The 16,482-nt window shown below is 48.7% G+C and overlaps 2 protein-coding genes across 2 annotated transcripts; both read right to left on the bottom strand.

The window, feature by feature from the left end:
* Positions 1–739: 739 nt before the first annotated feature.
* On the bottom strand, positions 740–6,874 carry LOC119456118 (endothelin-converting enzyme 1). The gene is made up of 3 exons (XM_037717723.2): positions 6,848–6,874; positions 1,284–2,969; positions 740–1,201 (listed from the first exon to the last, which is right to left on the bottom strand). The coding sequence occupies exons 1-3, from the start codon at positions 6,872–6,874 to the stop codon at positions 740–742; spliced, it is 2,175 nt and encodes a 724-aa protein (XP_037573651.2).
* A 306-nt stretch (positions 6,875–7,180) lies between these two features.
* LOC119456934 (endothelin-converting enzyme 2) lies at positions 7,181–13,857 on the bottom strand. Its single transcript, XM_037718753.2, has 3 exons — positions 13,840–13,857; positions 10,500–12,188; positions 7,181–8,080 (listed from the first exon to the last, which is right to left on the bottom strand). Exons 1-3 carry the CDS (start codon positions 13,855–13,857, stop codon positions 7,622–7,624), a joined length of 2,166 nt encoding a protein of 721 aa, XP_037574681.1. The 3' UTR covers positions 7,181–7,621.
* Positions 13,858–16,482: the final 2,625 nt, after the last annotated feature.

The raw sequence follows: 16,482 nt of genomic DNA, 5'->3' as shown, positions 1-16,482 counted from the left end.
AGTAACGAAAAAAAATACTGGCGGCTACTCCACTGTACTGGAAACAATACGCACTAGGTTTGCTTCGCGTAACTCCGTTCCTCTTTTTTTTTAATCGTGCTGCGTGATAGCTGGGACACCCTGTATAACGCTTGAGAAACGTTCAGTGTACGACAATAGAAAAGCAACAGAAAAAAGATGATGTAAAAGTTCACCACTCCAAAACAGTGAAGCAACGCAACATTGACGTCATCACAGTAAGATTGCAGAGAAAGCAAAGCAAACGAGTCGCGTAGAATATAATGCGCAGTTTCCAAAATAATTGTGAGTGGTCAGTTTACGAGTGAAGACAAATACAGAAGGTGCTTGCCTGTTCGGCATCAGCAAATTATTTACAATAACTAGGCGAACAGCGTCGCCAAATTCATCATTGGAGACGCGAACACGCAAGTGCAGATGCTAGCTTATAGGTACTGGGAGGGCATCGCAGATTATTGGCTATTGTGTCCTTTCAGAAAACACGATAAAGAAGCGGTCTTTCGTCGCATATTCCACATCTTCAATAACGCGAGAAAAATTCAAAGAGAAAAAAAATAACCAGCAGCTGTCACTTAATCACAACCGAGGATTTCTCATAGTTGAGACATTTACCCCATGACCAAGGAACTGTTTAAAAACAAATATGCCGCCTAGGCAGGTGAGGTAACCAACTAACAGCCTTTAATAAACGCATTGAAGGAGTGGGCGAAATAAAGACGCGCTAGTAAAATACGCTGCACTTGAGTCGAGGGTTCATGGGCGCACCTCCGGGGCAGCGGAAGGCGCCCGGAAAGTGTCGGCTATGCCTCAGCGGCTCGTTGCAGGTGAGCTCAGCTACGCCGCTCTGGTATCCAGAACAGAGCGGAAAGCAGGAAGCCATGAAGAACAGCTGTTGCTCCGAAAAAGACTCGAGGTCACGCAGGCGCCAGAGATAGTCACGTCGTCGTAGCGGAGACTGGAACGCCTGCCACAGGAAGGACTGGGAGACGGCGCGCTTGAAAACAGCGCGCTTGACAGGATCCCCTTGAAGATCGCGTAGTGGCCCTGCGCTTTCGTAGCAGCGAGTGCGCTGTTCCAGGAGCGAGCGGAAGCCGCTCTGCTCGGGCAGATGCTCCTCGAAGAACTGGAACGTGGCCTCCGCGATCAGGGAACCAAGACCACCGTACTTGACGCTGTCCACCACCTGCGCGGAGGCCTTACTATAGTTTAGGGCCACAGAAGGTATTCGTTACTGTGAGGCGCTACGGAATGATAGCTATACTCACACTCGCATCGTACAACGGCAGCAGGGTCAAATGGGGCGCGAGTCCGAGCTCTGTCTTGTTGCCAGCTCTGTGGATCGAGTAGCCGTTGGCTCCGGCGATGCTCGACAAGTACCAGGAGCTGATGACCCCGCGTACCTCGGAGCTCATGCGGCGCAGTGCGCGCTGTAGCTCCAGCCAATTGTGCGCGAACGAGCGGCGCACCATGGACGGCACTTCGACGAGCAGCCTGTTCAGTCGGTCCTTGTTGTCAAGGAACTCGAGCCTCGGGAGCAGTGTGCGCTCCAGCTGCCGCAAGTCCATCGAGGTGTCGCGTACATCCAACTCTGGAATCTCCTGGATGTTGCGCAGAAGCGCCGAGTACACCACGTTCACCATTTCGTGCAACTCCACTCGTATGTCCTGCCTGAAATGCCTGGCTGCGTACCGCTCGTACACCACCAGACCCATGGTTGCCTCAGTGAGCCGCAGGCAGTTAAGCGATGACTCGTCGCGAGCTGCCTTGGCACTTCCGTAGCTCAGGACAGCGAGACCGTAGGACATGAAGCGAGCTAAAGCCTGGACAACAGTCCAGCCGTAGTAGAAGTGGAGCCGTTGCTCGCCGACAGCGAGCAAAAGGTCGTCCAGGGCGCGAAGATACTGCACGTCCCACACCCTTATCTCTTGAGAGCATGGCAGGGACGGAGACGACCGATTCTCCGATTTATTAAGCGGAGTGAACATCATTTGGCCAAACAAGTGAGCCCAGCGCCTCGGTGATATTGACGGCGATATGCGCTTCAATTTGGCAACATCGTCGAATACTGTCTTTGTGGTCGTCTTCCGACCAGTAAGATAATGTAAGGCAACGTTTTCAATCTGGAGGAAGTACTCCCAGCGCGTGGATTCGCTGCCAGAGGTAGCTGACGCCAACAAAGAGCCGCCCATTATTGCATTCGTATCGTAGCCTTCAAAAATCTGGATAAAGGAGTCGTAGTAGAGCTCGTACTTTCCGTCGGCTTCAAGTTCGCGGCGACGTCGTTTCAGGTGTTCCAGGACGTCTCCCTTCCAGATTTCAATGAGACACTTCTCCCCGTCGTGCTCGGCCGCGAAGAAGACAAGGGTGAAAATATTCAACGTCACTGCCATCTTGAGCATTGACGCCATGATGTTTGGCCTCTTGGAAACTTGTGGCCAGAGGATTCCGGCGTCAATTATGACTGCTCGAAACTGGTCGAACTGGCTTGCCCCTTCGGCGACCACAGCGACGCATGACTGGTAGAAGACGGCGGCCTTTTCGAATGCGCTCTGCGCCGACTCCGGCGCCATGGCTGTGCGCAGCGAATGCGCCACGAGGCTCGTGAAGGCGTCCATGTGGTCCCGGAACACTGACCGCGACGAGTTGGCGTAGCCTTCGCAGACGAAGCGGTAGAAGTTGTGGCACGGGTTGACCGATCCCGACGTGCTTCGCGCCACCATGCGAGCGTAAGAGGTGCACGCCGTGGTCTCGCACAGGCTGACGCGCTGGGCAGCGTGCCGTATGCGCCGTGTGATCGGGACAGCGACGGCGGACACGACGCAGACTGCGACGGCGACTGCCAGCAGCACGGCCACGATGGTTGACCTGTTACCCAGTTTGAGACGTTCAGGGGGTGGTGGATGGTTCAACCTGATGCTGATGTGCGGAGGCTGGTATAGCCAGCCGATCTTCTACGGAAGACAGAAAGAAGGCGAGTTACATCTTTTAAGCAATGCTTTACTCCGAGTACTCACATATTCCTTAATTCAGAAGTAACCACTTTTCCATTTTTTTTCGTGCAGGGTGGGACTGCGTTACTGGGTGAACATTTCATGTTGATGGTAAATAAGGAGTTGTAAGTACACTTTATTTTGAGGGAAAATTTATATGTTGTCCCATATTGTGAATCCAGGTTAGTAACTCAAATAGTTGAAATGCCCGTACTGTGGCTTTATAGCATTACAAACCTAGGTTCGAGCAGAGAAAAAAAAATATTTACACTGTTCTGATCAGGAGCTACAATGGCACCAATCCAACTTCTTCAAGTGCGAACAAATTAGCGTGAATAACTAGAGTATGCCTAATTATTACCTCAACGCCACTGGGGCTTCGAAACAAGGAGTCATGGACAGCTCATTGACATATATGAAGCAACATCAGGGGCAGATCCAGAATAGAATCAAATGAGGGAGAAGGGGGCTCACTGCGCGCTCAAAAGTGTCCGTGCACAAGTTTTTTTTCTCTGCAACACATATACCATGTGACGTGTCGGAAATGCCGGTACAACATGTCTCGAAAGGGAGGACAGGGCCTCCTATCTTAATCCGTCAGTTGGCAACATCGAATGGTTTCAGGAACTCTAACTTGCAATATGCGAAACAAATTTAAGTAGAGTACACTCACGATCGGCAGGCGAAGCGTTGCGGAGCCTTGTTCCTGCTTTGTAGTCGTTGGCTCCGTCTCAAAAGAACCGTGCGCAGGCTCCATCAAAAAACCTTGTTGGGACGGTGAGCAGCGATTTCCTTCTTGGCGTTCTTTGCTTCTTCTTCACTGATCACGCACTCGGTTGTGCCCTCCTTACTTCGATTTAAGACATTTTACGTGGGGTGACATAACAAACATTGGTGATGCGCATAATTATGCCAGAAGTGCATGCGGGAGGCTTTTTAGGAAAATAATAAATGGACTGCCAGTGTATTTACTGCCATATTTGGGGGACGAATATATCAAAACTGATGCTTGCCTTATGATTTCCGCCAAGTAGATGCGACTTGACTGATGATTAGTTTCCGGTCCACAATTGGCGACATGCGCCTTAAAGCAAATAATTAGGACAGCAGTTTACCGAACGCGGTCAAAACGCACAATTAAGGTTGTTATGTGTAGTACGAATGTTTCATATCTCTCTTAAACATTTGTATTTATGTAGAGATATTTTTATGCTATTATTCCGTTCTTTTTTTTTTCAACACTGCATCTGATTGCAGTCGTCTGACTGCTTTGAACGTAAGTTGCTCCCTTTCTGCCCTGTCGCAGTTTCCTTATTATATAAATCGGAATTGCTAATATGTTACTTAGTATGTATGCTTGCTCCTACTTATGCATGTGCATAGGGCACCATAAAACTCTTTAGCTGCTGTTTATGGCTTCATTAAGCTGGCGATCTCAACCGGCAGCATTTTCACTGGTCTCCATTCTAAGTGCGAATGATGCAGAGTAATCCATATAAGGATTCTGCAATTGCGCTGTCCACCGCAGCCATACCTTTCTAAAATTCTTGTTTGCTTAAAAAAATTAAAAAAAAGGGTGTGGTCTGCGCTCATATCATGACATCTCCGACGACGAAAAGAAAGAAGCCCTATTGCACGAAGCCACAGCACACCATTCGAAAATACAATGATTTCTAGAAGCAATGACACAAGTTCATCACATCGCATTCTGATCTATTGCTTGGACTCATTAACGTTTGCGTAAGCTAAAGCTTGCCCATCACTGATGCAATCGCGGAGGAGAGTGAATGCCGTTCTAAGAAAAACTAATTCGCTCTTTCTTTTTTTTCTGGGCCACAGCAACATCAGAAACAGCTATTAATGGCTGCTAGTAAAGTTATTAGATGTATCGGTGCTCTTACTGTCACCGGAGACGGCGCGTGAGCACGTGTAAAATTACGGAAACACCATGTCCCGTGAAAGTGATGCCTTTCGACATACGTATGCTTCACCTTTTAACTGCACTGTGTAGATGTGAAGCTGTCTCAAGAAAACCGGCCTTTATGTACGTATGTAGAGATTTGCCTCACGCGCACTCCTCAATGCATGCCTCGATCTGAAGTGAACTGAGTTACGCTAGAGTGCACTAGAATCGGGGAGTGGGTCCAGCGAACGCCTTGGCAAGCGCCGAGGGTGAAGCATAACACGTTGAAATTGTGGCGACGCTACCGTCGCCTTATTCTGAATCTCCGGCCAATAAACGTTAGCTCCGGCTGTTTCGGCAGCGCTCATTGGCTGAGGTGAGCTCTCGGGCTGAGTAGCTTTCGTCTGCTCGACGCACCGTCGTTGTTGCGTCGTTTGCATTCTTTCCGCCGCTCTTTTTCCATTTTATTCACAATTAATCGGTGGGGAATAATATCAGTGTTGCCGCCACCGAGTATCCGCCTGTCAAAGCTCCATGCAGCTGCGGTCGGGTCTCCGAACGCGACAAGCGTCCGGCCGGCGCACGGGGCCACTCATTCGGGAGAAAGCGATGGTGGCGCCACCATCTTTTCAATAAAAAAAGCCTCAGCGGGGAGCCTGCGTTGGACCCACTCTCCCAATCTAGTACACTCTAGTTAGGCCTACAATGCCTACACACAAATGGCTCCGATTTAATTGTGTCTTCGGTTACATTATTTCGGTTATTTGTGTTCCCGGAGATTTATGGCTGTGTTCGTACAATCGGGAAGATTGGTCGAGAGTTTGGGAGTCTCCCGGATAAATCAGGAGAGTTCGTAGGTAGGAAATAGGCACGTTGCTACATTTGTGCCCACGTACTTGCGTAAGTTGCGTTCGTTGCGTTAGTTGCTAGGTGATGCTTCAATACCTGTCTTTCTTCTGTGAATATTTCCTTTTGAAACAAAATTTTCTTGATAATTATTATTAACCATGTCAACATATATAAACACCTCACAGAGAAGAGAGAGAGGTGAGCTTGCAACTGCCTCCTAAATGAGACACCACGCCCACACGACTGAAGAGAAGAGAGAGAGAGAGAAAAATGACGAAGAGCAAGGAGATAAAGGAAAAGAAGGAGAGGAAAGCACAGCCCAAATCACATCACATGCTGAATACGAGCGCTTACAGATGAGTCTGATCTCATAGTTGAGAACAATCCAATATTACAGCTTTGTGTTAGGCTAAAAAAACCGGAACGTGTTGTAGTATAAGCATGTCGCCTTATTATACATTGTTATGATCGGCCTGAAATTCGGTGTCTCAAGGTCGGACAATGCTCAAGTTTGCTTTCCCGTGTTGAGGTAATTGCACTCATCTACGAGAAAACGTCACCCCTATGGCGCTGGCACGTCCTGAGCTGTGCACGGGCAACAAGCAGGCCACGAAGTGGAGGAGGCCATTGACGTCAAAACTTGACAAGAGAACAGAAGACTGCACGAACACTAAGGCACTGGGACCTCGATGGGCGCAACCACAGCCGACTACAACCACCATGCAAGAAACCCCAAGGGGTAGACGACCTGTCCTGTGGAGGCCCCCCAGGTTTCTCGGACAATGTACCTGTCCGCCGATTGCATGAGATAGACGAGGGAGGTTACTTAACGCCGTCGTGGCCGCCGTGTCAGGCAGAACCGCTCGGGATTCGGATCGAGTCACCAACCATGTACCATGCAATGATGTAAATATATTTACTTTTCTTGTTCTAGTTCTTGGTCCTTAGTGAAGTAGCGCAGCCCACTATGGGGGATCGGCCAGGAATCGGGCGGTTAAAGGACTAGCCATTATCATTTTTTTAGGGAAGATCATCATCACGATGCCCGTCTTTGTCGTAGTCTCTCGAGTCCTGCAGTGCAACCCACCTCACCTGGTTCAGTTTCTATCAACATCTTGGCGACCAAATATTTTGCTTTTCTTCTTTTTTTGTGAACAAGAGTAAGCTCATTTTTACACATCCGAAATCACGTTCGCATTTAGAAGATTCAGTACGTGATATGGCTCTTTTTTTTCATTCTGCTTGTGCGTCTGCAATATTGTTCGATCATTCTCGGCAATGGTGCATTGTTGATAATTCTGAGTGTGAATACGCGGCTAACGATTGAACGTACTACGCAAAATTAGCCTCCAAGGCAAATGTATGTATTGTCGATAACTTGAATAACTTCCAAATATACCTAGAATTTTTTCCTCAAGTGCACACATAGAGCTGATATAAGAAAGCTACGGCACATGTTTCGAAGAAAACGCGCTACGTGGCTCCGGAACAATCAGTGCAAATAAATAGGTGCAAATAAGCACGTAAGAATGAGTACGCGTATTTTCTTTTTCCTGCGATTGTCCAGGAACCAGTAACCCAAATTTGCTTTCTAACCGCATGCCGTCGGCGATGGACACATTGTTCTGATGAATGGTGCTATCGAAGGACGGCCTAACATCAAATCAAGAATGAAGCGTCAAGAGAAAACAAAGGCCCAAGAACGATCGGCACTACAGGCAACTCACATAGAGATAGCATTCAAAAGGTTAAAAACAAAATGAAAAAAGAACCCCATAATATGGTGCTCAAGTTCATGGCTTATAGACATTGTCCCTGAATATACAGAAAGAAAAAGTCCGCAGAGGGGGCACGTGTGGGGTCAGTAGAAAGCACTGCACTTGAGTCTCGGGTTCATGGGCGCGCCGCCGGTGCATTGGAAGGCGCCCGGGAAGTATCGGCTGTGCCTGAGCGGCTCGTTGCACTGCATCTCGGCCGCTTCGCTCTGGTATCCCGTGCAGAGCGGGAAGCAGGAGGCCACGAAGAAGAGCTGCTCCTCGGAGAAGGAGTCGAGGCCGCGCAGGCGCCAGCGCGGGTCACGGCGCCGTAGGGGAGACCGGAACGCCGGCCACAGGAAAGACAGGGCGACGGCGCGCTCGAAGGAGGCGCGCTTGGTGGGGTCTCCTTTAAGTCCCTGCAGCGGACCGTTCTCGTAGCAGTGGATGCGCTGCTCGAGCAGAGAACGGAAGCGGCTCTGCTGGGGCAGGTGCTCCAGGAAGAATTGGAAAGTGGCCTCCGCGATCATGGAGCCCAGGCCACCATACTTGATGCTGTCCACCACCTGCGAAAACGCTCCGAGAATTGAGGCAAAGCGAAAATTGTTGCATTGTAGCTTTAAATTTACAGTAAAGACATATAGATGTGGTATTGTATGTACTTTTCTCTGTTGTGACATTCTGTGTATCTGTACTGTACCTATGGCGTTTGTCGCATTTTAAGCTGCATTTCTCTGTGGTGACATTTCGTGCCTTGAGGACTTCTCGTAGTGTCGTTTTATAGAGTTTCTTATACGCGCAAGCGTAAGTGGCCCGCTAGTGAAATTGGCGATGGGATGTTTTAAGCCGCGAAGAAAGCGAACGCCGGAGGAGGGAAGGCACCTGGAGGTGGAGAACATAATCGCGCACCGGGAAAAGCACGAAGGAGCGCACTGAGCACGCGGCAAAGCAACGCCACCTAAGAAGAAAATCTAGGTGGCGTGAAGCGAAGCGGCGAAGGAGAAAAGAGGCAATGCGTCGCGGAGGAGGAGGGTAGGCGGAGGCACGCTGGGTTGGCCTCCTCTGGTACTTAACATCGTCATCGCGCACCGTATGCTGTATACGCGATTGAAAGGGTGCGACGGTGAGCCGACGATGGGGGCGCAATCTCGTGTGTGAGGGAGAAAAGCGGGGAGAAAGCGCGCGTCTTCCCACGGCGGGGGGTTTACTCCGGCAGCAGCGCGGCCGCACGAGCCCCATCTCCAAAGCAATTTGCGATGCAGACAGTGTAGACGCCAAGGCGCACCGAGGTCCGATAGCTTCGTGTGCGCAAAGCACCCATACGCTTGCGCGTAATCCGCCTTCACGAAGTTAAACGTTACTGTAGCTTGTTTTAACAGCGAAGCTGTTTAAGCCAGCCGTAATTTGTGGTTCATATCAAGAAACTATCATCGGCAGCAATGAAGAAAGAAATAACAGAAAATAATCTTTCTTGCCGCGGCAGGATTCGAACCAGCGTACCCACGGTCCCAAGGCAAGCGTCGTAAACACTGGGCTATACAGCCACGCTTGCAGCGAACCATATATGCGAACCATATGCGAACCATGCGAACCATATAGATGTAGATGCCATATGCGAACCATATATGATAGATGTAGATGTAGAACCATATATGCGAACCATGCGAACCATATAGATGTAGATGTAGAGCCTTGGAGTTACTGGCACATACCCACTCTGGGGGATTGGCCAAGAACCGGGTTGTTTGAAAAAACAATGAGAAAGGAGATTTATAAAATAATGCTAACATAAATGTTTGCATATGATTGCGTTCGAGCGTCTTCGTCTTCGTTCACAGCTGGCGCGTTCGCACGCGCTCGTGCTAATGCTCTGCGACGTGAAGAAGAGGTTTTGCGCGCTATGCTCGGGAGAGAGGTAATGAAAATGAGCGAGAGAGAGAGAGAGAGACGCATTCACGGAGCGTGTCTGCTGGAACGCGTTGTCGGCATTGCGACGCGGTGTCGGCATTGCAACGCGGTGTCGGTGTTGCAAGCTGTGCTATGCAACGCGCAGTGACGACCGTAAGTCCGAGACGAGCGAAAAGAAATTATCCTCGTCATGAGTAATAAGATGAAATGTTCGCGTGCACTTCCGGAAAATGCTGCGCTACGATCGCCCAGCTTCGCTGTTTCAAGCGTTGCGCGGCCGAGTGCAAGCTAAAGATTTTTTATCTTTGTGGTGCCGAGTCACTTGATACATTCTCATGGTACGCATGTGAAAGGACTAGCTGGCACCATCTGTGCGTGCCAGCATCTCGTTATTTGTTCATGTAAATTTAAAAAAAAGATCAAATGTAACAGAAGCCAACATCATCCTTTCCGAGTGCGCACCTAGGATGGCAACTCACGTCTTTGTCGTCTTGCTCAGGTATTTGCAGAAAAGAGTTATTACCGTTAGAACTTTTCGAAGCAAAAGTACCAGCCAATCACGCTATGCTAGAAATATTAGCGAATGCAGTAGCCAAGCAAAGGCAAACAGCTGTTACGAACGAAAAACTTATTTCAGCTTCCGATGTGCATGATTCCGAAAGGAAACGCACAGTAAGAACACGCGGAAAAACATAACCACTTGGGTAATACTCCCGAACGTTCATATTTAGGATCTCCCCAATGTCGCTGAAGCTATACCATAATCGTAACTGACCGTGCCCTCGAACCGAACAGACTAATTACCAAAAAGATAATTGTTTATTAAAGTTCTGATGTGAATTTCGTCCCAGTCTCTTTCCTTCCATCATTCTCAACTGGGCAGACATAAGCACAATGTTCACCCTTAATTCAATCTCCACCTGTGCTATTCACAGGTCTAGTTATAGTCACAGGTTCTAGTCAAGATAGCACGCAGCATGCATGTTCTGCTAAATTTCCTTTACTTTTCTCCGTATTACAATACACCCTTTGCTTTCACATTCGACAACTACAGCTCATTCTTTCGTAGCGACTTACCTGATGGTCGTACAATGGCAAAAGTGACACATATGGTGCTAGGCCCAGCTCCCTTCTGTCACTTGCTTGGCGAATCGAGTACCCGCTGGCAGTTTCAGTGGCTGACAGATAGAACGATCGGATGGCCTGTCGCACCGCGGGTCTCATGCGCCGCAGCGCCTGCTGGAGCTGCAGCCAGTTCTGTGCGAACGAGTCTTTCGCCATGTTTGGGACGTCGGCAAACAGTCTATCCAGCCTCGTTGTGTCCTCGATTAACTCGAACTTGGGAAGAAGCGTGCTCTCGAGCAGTCGCAGGTCTATCGACGTCTCGCGCACGTCCAGATCCGGGTTGGCCTGCAGCATGCGCAGAAGCGCAGCGTACACTACGTTCACCATCTCGTGCAGCTCCAGTCGCGTGTCTCTGTTGAAATCGGTGGCCGCGTAGCGCTGGTACACCACCAGTCCCACGCTGCTCTCGGTGAGCCGTAGGCAATGGAGCGGTGACTCATCGCGCGCTGCTTTGACGCTTCCGTGGCTCATGACAGAGAGGCCGTAGGACATGAAGCGCGCCAAAACTTGAACGATGGTCCATCCGTAGTAGAAATGAAGCTGGTGCCAGCCCACCGCAAGCAGTGCATCGTCTAGAGAGCGAAGATACTGCAAGTCCCAAACTGTGATCTCTTGCGAGCATGGCAGGGTCAGCGATGAAGAATTGTCCGCCCGTGCCGAGGGCATCCCCATCATTTGTCTAAACACGTCTGCCCAGCGCCATGCCGAAATAGACGGCGATACGCGATGTAGTCTGGCGATGTTGTCGAAGACTGCCTTCGCAGACCGCTTGCGACCAGTCAGATAGTGGAAGACGATGTTCTCGGTCTGAAGGAATTGCTGGAAGTTCAGCGATGCGTTTCTGGAAGAAACAGGGGCGTCGCCACCCTTGCCCTTCGTAGAAATTGCGCTCTCATCGTCGACACTGAAGATACGGGAGAAAGATTCGTAATACATCTCGTACTTGCCGACGGCCTCGAGCTCGCCGCGACGTCGCTTCATATATTCCAGGATGTCTCCCTTCCAGATCTCGATGCGGCACTTTCCGACGTCGTTATCGGCAGCGAAGAACACGATGGTGAAAAGGTTTAAGGTGATGGCCATCTTGAGCATGGAGGCCATAAGCTCGGGTGTCTGTGCGACTCGGGGCCACAGAATACCGGCGTCTTCCATGATATCTCTGAACTGGTCTAACTGGTTTGTCCCTTCGGTGACCACAGCGACGCACGACTGGTAGAAGACGGCGGCCTTTTCGAATGCGCTCTGCGCCGACTCCGGCGCCACGGCTGTGCGCAACGAGCGTACCACGAGGCTGGTGAAGGTGTCCATGTGGTCCCGGAACACTGAACGCGACGAGTTGGCGTAGCCTTCGCAGACGAAGTGGTAGAAGTTGTGGCACGGGTTGACCGATGCGGACGTGCTTTGCGCCACCATGCGAGCGTACGAGGTGCACGCCGTGGTCTCGCACAGGCCGACGAGCTGGGCAGCGCGCCGTATGCGCCGTCTGATTGGGACAGCGATGGCGGACACGACGCAGACTGCGACTGCGACTACCAGCAGCGCGGCCACCACGGTCGCCTTAGTTCCCAGTTTGGGACGCTCCGGAGGCGGGGGCGGACTCGCGATGATATGCCGCTGAGACTGGTAGAGCGTACCGATCTTCTGCGGGTCATAGAAATATTATTTCCAAGTTACTTTGCTAACACTGAAATCCACAAAGAACGTAGCTTAAAACGGACAGGCACAAAAAGAAGACACGACGTGGGCTATGCACTCACAATCCCGAAGCTCGCGTGCCGCGCTTCGCTGTAGGTTATCAGTAAACATGAATACGTTTACTACCCGCCGTGGTTGGTCAGTAGCTATGGTGTTGGGCTGCTGAGCACGAGGTCGCGGGATCGAATCATGGCCACGGCGGCCGCATTTCGGTGGGGGCGAAATGCGAAAACACCCGTGTACTTAGATTTAGGTGCACGTTAAATAATCCCAGGTAGTCCAAATTTCCGGAATCCCCCACTACGGCGTGCCTCATAATCAGATCGTTGTTCTGGCACGTAAAACCTCATAATTAAATTTTTAATGAATTCGTTCACTCCAATTCGTCTACGTTCCTTCTTCAAAATGACACAAAACTAGCCTCGAAATAGTGGCGTACCAACTACTTCTCGAGGAGTGGGGGCAGAGATGAGCTGCAAGCTTCTGACCTATCTCACTTCATCTCTCTCTATATATCGAGTCAAATGGCATAATACGCCTATGGATATAGACGATGCAAGATATATTTAACAAAACGCTTTTTTTTTTTCGTAGAACCGTGTATGGAAATGCCTGACAATTTAATGCGCAATGCTCTTCATGTGACCCGGTAGGAAAGATGAAAAGAAAGCACAAATTATGGAAGCTCAGTAACTTGCTTGTTAAAAGCAGTAAAATGTGGACGTCAGAGACGTCATTGTATATACGCTACAGATAGAGCAATGACAATAGTTTGGGCCTGCACTAAAGCGTCGTAACGTCTATGTGCTTTCGACCAGTAGATAAATGATAGTATCTGATCGCGAAGTCTACGCCAGCCACTGCAAGGTAGGTCTCTTGAGCACGCTTTCACCAAAAACAGCGCATTGGAATTATTGTGGCATGATGCTGTGCCATCCACGAGAAAGCATATAGTGATTTATTGAGTTTGTCCTGTCATTTGCTATGAAAGCAATACCTTTGAAAACCGAGTTTTATGTAAGTACCGCGCTCTTCATGCTCGTTAAGCGTTGCATTATTCCTTATATTAATATATGGTGCATTGAGACCGAAATAATCGGTACGTCTTCATTACAAGAAAATTTGAAGTTAGTTTCCCATAGAACCAAGAAGATAGTTAACTTTAGGGTCTCAAGTAAACAGCAATATACGATAGCGTTTACTCATGAAGCCGACCAGCTGGCTGTGAAAAGCGCCTAAGTACGAGAGTACTCTCGATTAATTTTGACCACATGGGATTTATCAAGCGGAGTTAAATCTGAGTACGCGACCAATTGATTATATGTTTCTCACACACCAGAATGGTGGCTGCTGCGGCTCGGCTTGGTCTAGCGACCTCGTAACCTTTCTCAGAATGTCGCTGAACCTAAGAAGACCACAATGGCAATATGTTTAATCTCCGAGTCTACGGCAGTCAGATGACCATAAACAATGCAATAAAGCTGCCGGCTGCAAAACTCTTGCTGTTTCTCTTACAGTCATCACGAGTTCGGTTGGAGCGTAGGATGAAGACCAGTTTTCGACACTCCAATTACAAGTCAAGAAAAAATGTACTTACCATTGGAAGCGGACGCATTGTAGATCTGCTTCGCGGAGGTGTACGCCCCAATTCAGGCGAACTGTATCTGGACTCCATTGAAATCCTAGCAGAACTGGTCGCGGGCAGGAACAGCAGGCTTAATCTTGTTCTTCTTCGCCGTCTTCTTCTTTCTCCTTGCTCGCGCGATTTTCAAATTTTCGTCGCCTTCCACGAACGTGATGATTTATTTATTTATTTATTTATTTATTTATTTATTTATTTATTTATTTATTTATTTATTTATTTATTTATTTATTTATTTATTTATTTATTTATTTATTTATTTATTTATTTTCACATACTGCCAATCCTATACAGGATCATCACCGGAGGGGCATGTACAAGAATAGTATACAAGAATAGGTATATGATAGTAACAGCACAAGAAAAACGAAACATGTCAAAGGAATGAAACTAATAATTATATTTCAAAGCAAGTTGAACAAAATTTAACCGACACAAAATTCATTGTCTATGCAATCCTGCAACCCTTTCAAAAATAAATCTTAAAGTTGTAAGTTTAGTGACAGAAGGGTCCAAGCTGTTCCACTCTCTAGTAGCAAGAGGAAGAAATGAGTACCTAAGAATGAGAATGATAATGATGAAGATGACACCAGTAAATGGGACATACCTACAACAGCGGATTAGTCAAGAAGTGTGGGGAGGTATCCGACGGGCGAGGAGGCCATTCTCCTCGCGAAAGGTAAAAAGGCATAAAAGAGCGCCACCGGGGGATACCGTCTCTATTTGGCGTCCCTACCTCGAACCTGCCGGAACGGATTTTACCCGCTGCAACCCGTGAATGACCTCGCTTGCGTGACTATCACAAACAATGAGACAAGCCGTTTTATTACTTATTATACCGAGTGGATTTCCCTCTGCAAGTGTGCCTTATTGCTCGCAGCAAGAAACGTTGTTGAGTTGACCCGCTCGTTGCATTATTCGCCCGAACCCTACGTAGCTGCGATTGCACGCGCTACGGGTTGAGGAGTGCGACGGAACGACTGTGTGTGGCTAGATCCGGAGCTTGCCTTCAGCCCTAGCCTCACGCAGAGCGTACCCCCACAACTCAGAGCGGCACATACTCAGTGGTACATATGCCATAACTTGAGTTGGCATGAAATAGGTTCATTGAAGAGTGGCATGTATAAGCAGTGGCGCATACCTATAGTGACCTACTAAGTTGATCCGACTAGATCCGACGGGTTGGCTTTGAACCGGGTTCCGTCAGCACATCAGCCCGATTCTCTACACATTAGACCATAGACTAAGCGGTGACCCAAGTTGGCCCAAAAGCGGTTACATGCGGAACGTACCGACAGACGTGCCGAAAACTGGGTGAAGTTCCCGAATAATTCTATTCGCATTAATAATATGATTTACTCAACGCGTCGGGATTACCATAAAAACTGCAGTCTAGAAATGTTCTGTTGATGCCACACAAGAAATGGGGCTTGTAGGCTACGTCTAAACGTAGACGATGCAGGGGCGTGTCGAATGTGCGATAAATTATTTGGTTCCGTGAGACCCGTAGGAATTGACCTTAGGATTTGCCAAGTAAAGACTTTGCTGGTTCATATCAAAACATATAACCTTTTAAAGTTTCTGCCACAGGCTGCAAGGAACATTCTTGGTGTCTGATAAGGAAGACGTTACGGGAGTGAGGGTACTTAATTCGTCTGATTTGTCTGCCATCCGAATTCCTGCGATATCCACGTCTCTCGGTAGCCATTGAATACTTACCTGACCACCAATAGACTGACCAGAAAGCAAGAAGCTGACCAGCAAGAGGATCAGAGGTTCAATGTTTTCGTGATTTTGTGACCATTCAGTGATCTACATGATAGTAAAAATCGTTTATTACTTCTAAATGACGTTTCTAATAGAAAGCGTTAGGTAAAGAAAGCTTCGCTTTAACATAGAAATAAAGGGAGCTGGCTCCGGAACCAGCGCCATTGTTCAAGAAAATCGTTGCTGCATTCATATTTATTTAGCTTTTCCTTCCCTTGCTTTTATAAATATAACCAAAATAGCGCTTGCCCAATGCAAGTTCCATTTCACTGAGGAACAGCCAACTAACTTATGGCCACGCCCCAATTCAGTTATAACTAGAAAGAAAAGAAAAGCGAGAGAGCGTTGCCTTATCATCATCATCAATCAAACCAAACCAAATCGACAGAAGAAGAAGAAAGCACCGTATCCAGGCTTCGGCTGGTATTTCCAAGGACCTACATCTACAGCTACGTCTACTTGGCGCGTTGGAGCCAAAACCCCTGGCCTACTACGCGCACGCAGGGACTGATTCCTCTTTAAAGTAAGCAAAATAACGATCTGTAGAACGATGGCAAGCTTAGACCTGCCGACAAAACCAGAAGCGGTTGACTGCGACGGAAAAAACGACGATGTGTCCCAACAGCCCGCTTCGCCGTCGCCTCGCGGCTCACAACGTGAAAGGGATCGCAATCGGGCAGGAAAGGCCAAGTCGCGTCACTGTCAGGAAGGCCGGCGGCGCAAACGGACAGACGGAGGGTCCACCCGCAGGTCACCTCGACCAGGCGACCGAAGTGCGAACAAAAAGGTGCTCCTTACGACAGGCAAGGTGAATAAGAAGGCAGACGCAAA

The sequence above is a fragment of the Dermacentor silvarum genome, chromosome 6 (assembly GCF_013339745.2).
Source record: "Dermacentor silvarum isolate Dsil-2018 chromosome 6, BIME_Dsil_1.4, whole genome shotgun sequence".
Classification (NCBI taxonomy): Eukaryota; Metazoa; Arthropoda; class Arachnida; order Ixodida; family Ixodidae; genus Dermacentor; species Dermacentor silvarum.
This window is presented reverse-complemented; position numbering and strand designations above follow the sequence as displayed.

What these genes read in the sequence shown, in the direction of transcription:
- LOC119456118 (XM_037717723.2), bottom strand. Translation starts at nt 6,874, where the DNA reads ATGTTGATAGAAACTGAACCAGGTGAG. An exon ending in TAGAAACTGAACCAGGTGAG is followed by an intron (nt 2,970 to 6,847) that starts GTGGGTTGCACT and finishes TGTCTTCCGTAG; the next exon opens with AAGATCGGCTGGCTATACCA. An exon ending in TGCCGTTGTACGATGCGAGT is followed by an intron (nt 1,202 to 1,283) that starts GTGAGTATAGCT and finishes GCCTCCGCGCAG; the next exon opens with GTGGTGGACAGCGTCAAGTA.
- LOC119456934 (XM_037718753.2), bottom strand. An exon ending in TGCCATTGTACGACCATCAG is followed by an intron (nt 8,081 to 10,499) that starts GTAAGTCGCTAC and finishes GCGTTTTCGCAG; the next exon opens with GTGGTGGACAGCATCAAGTA.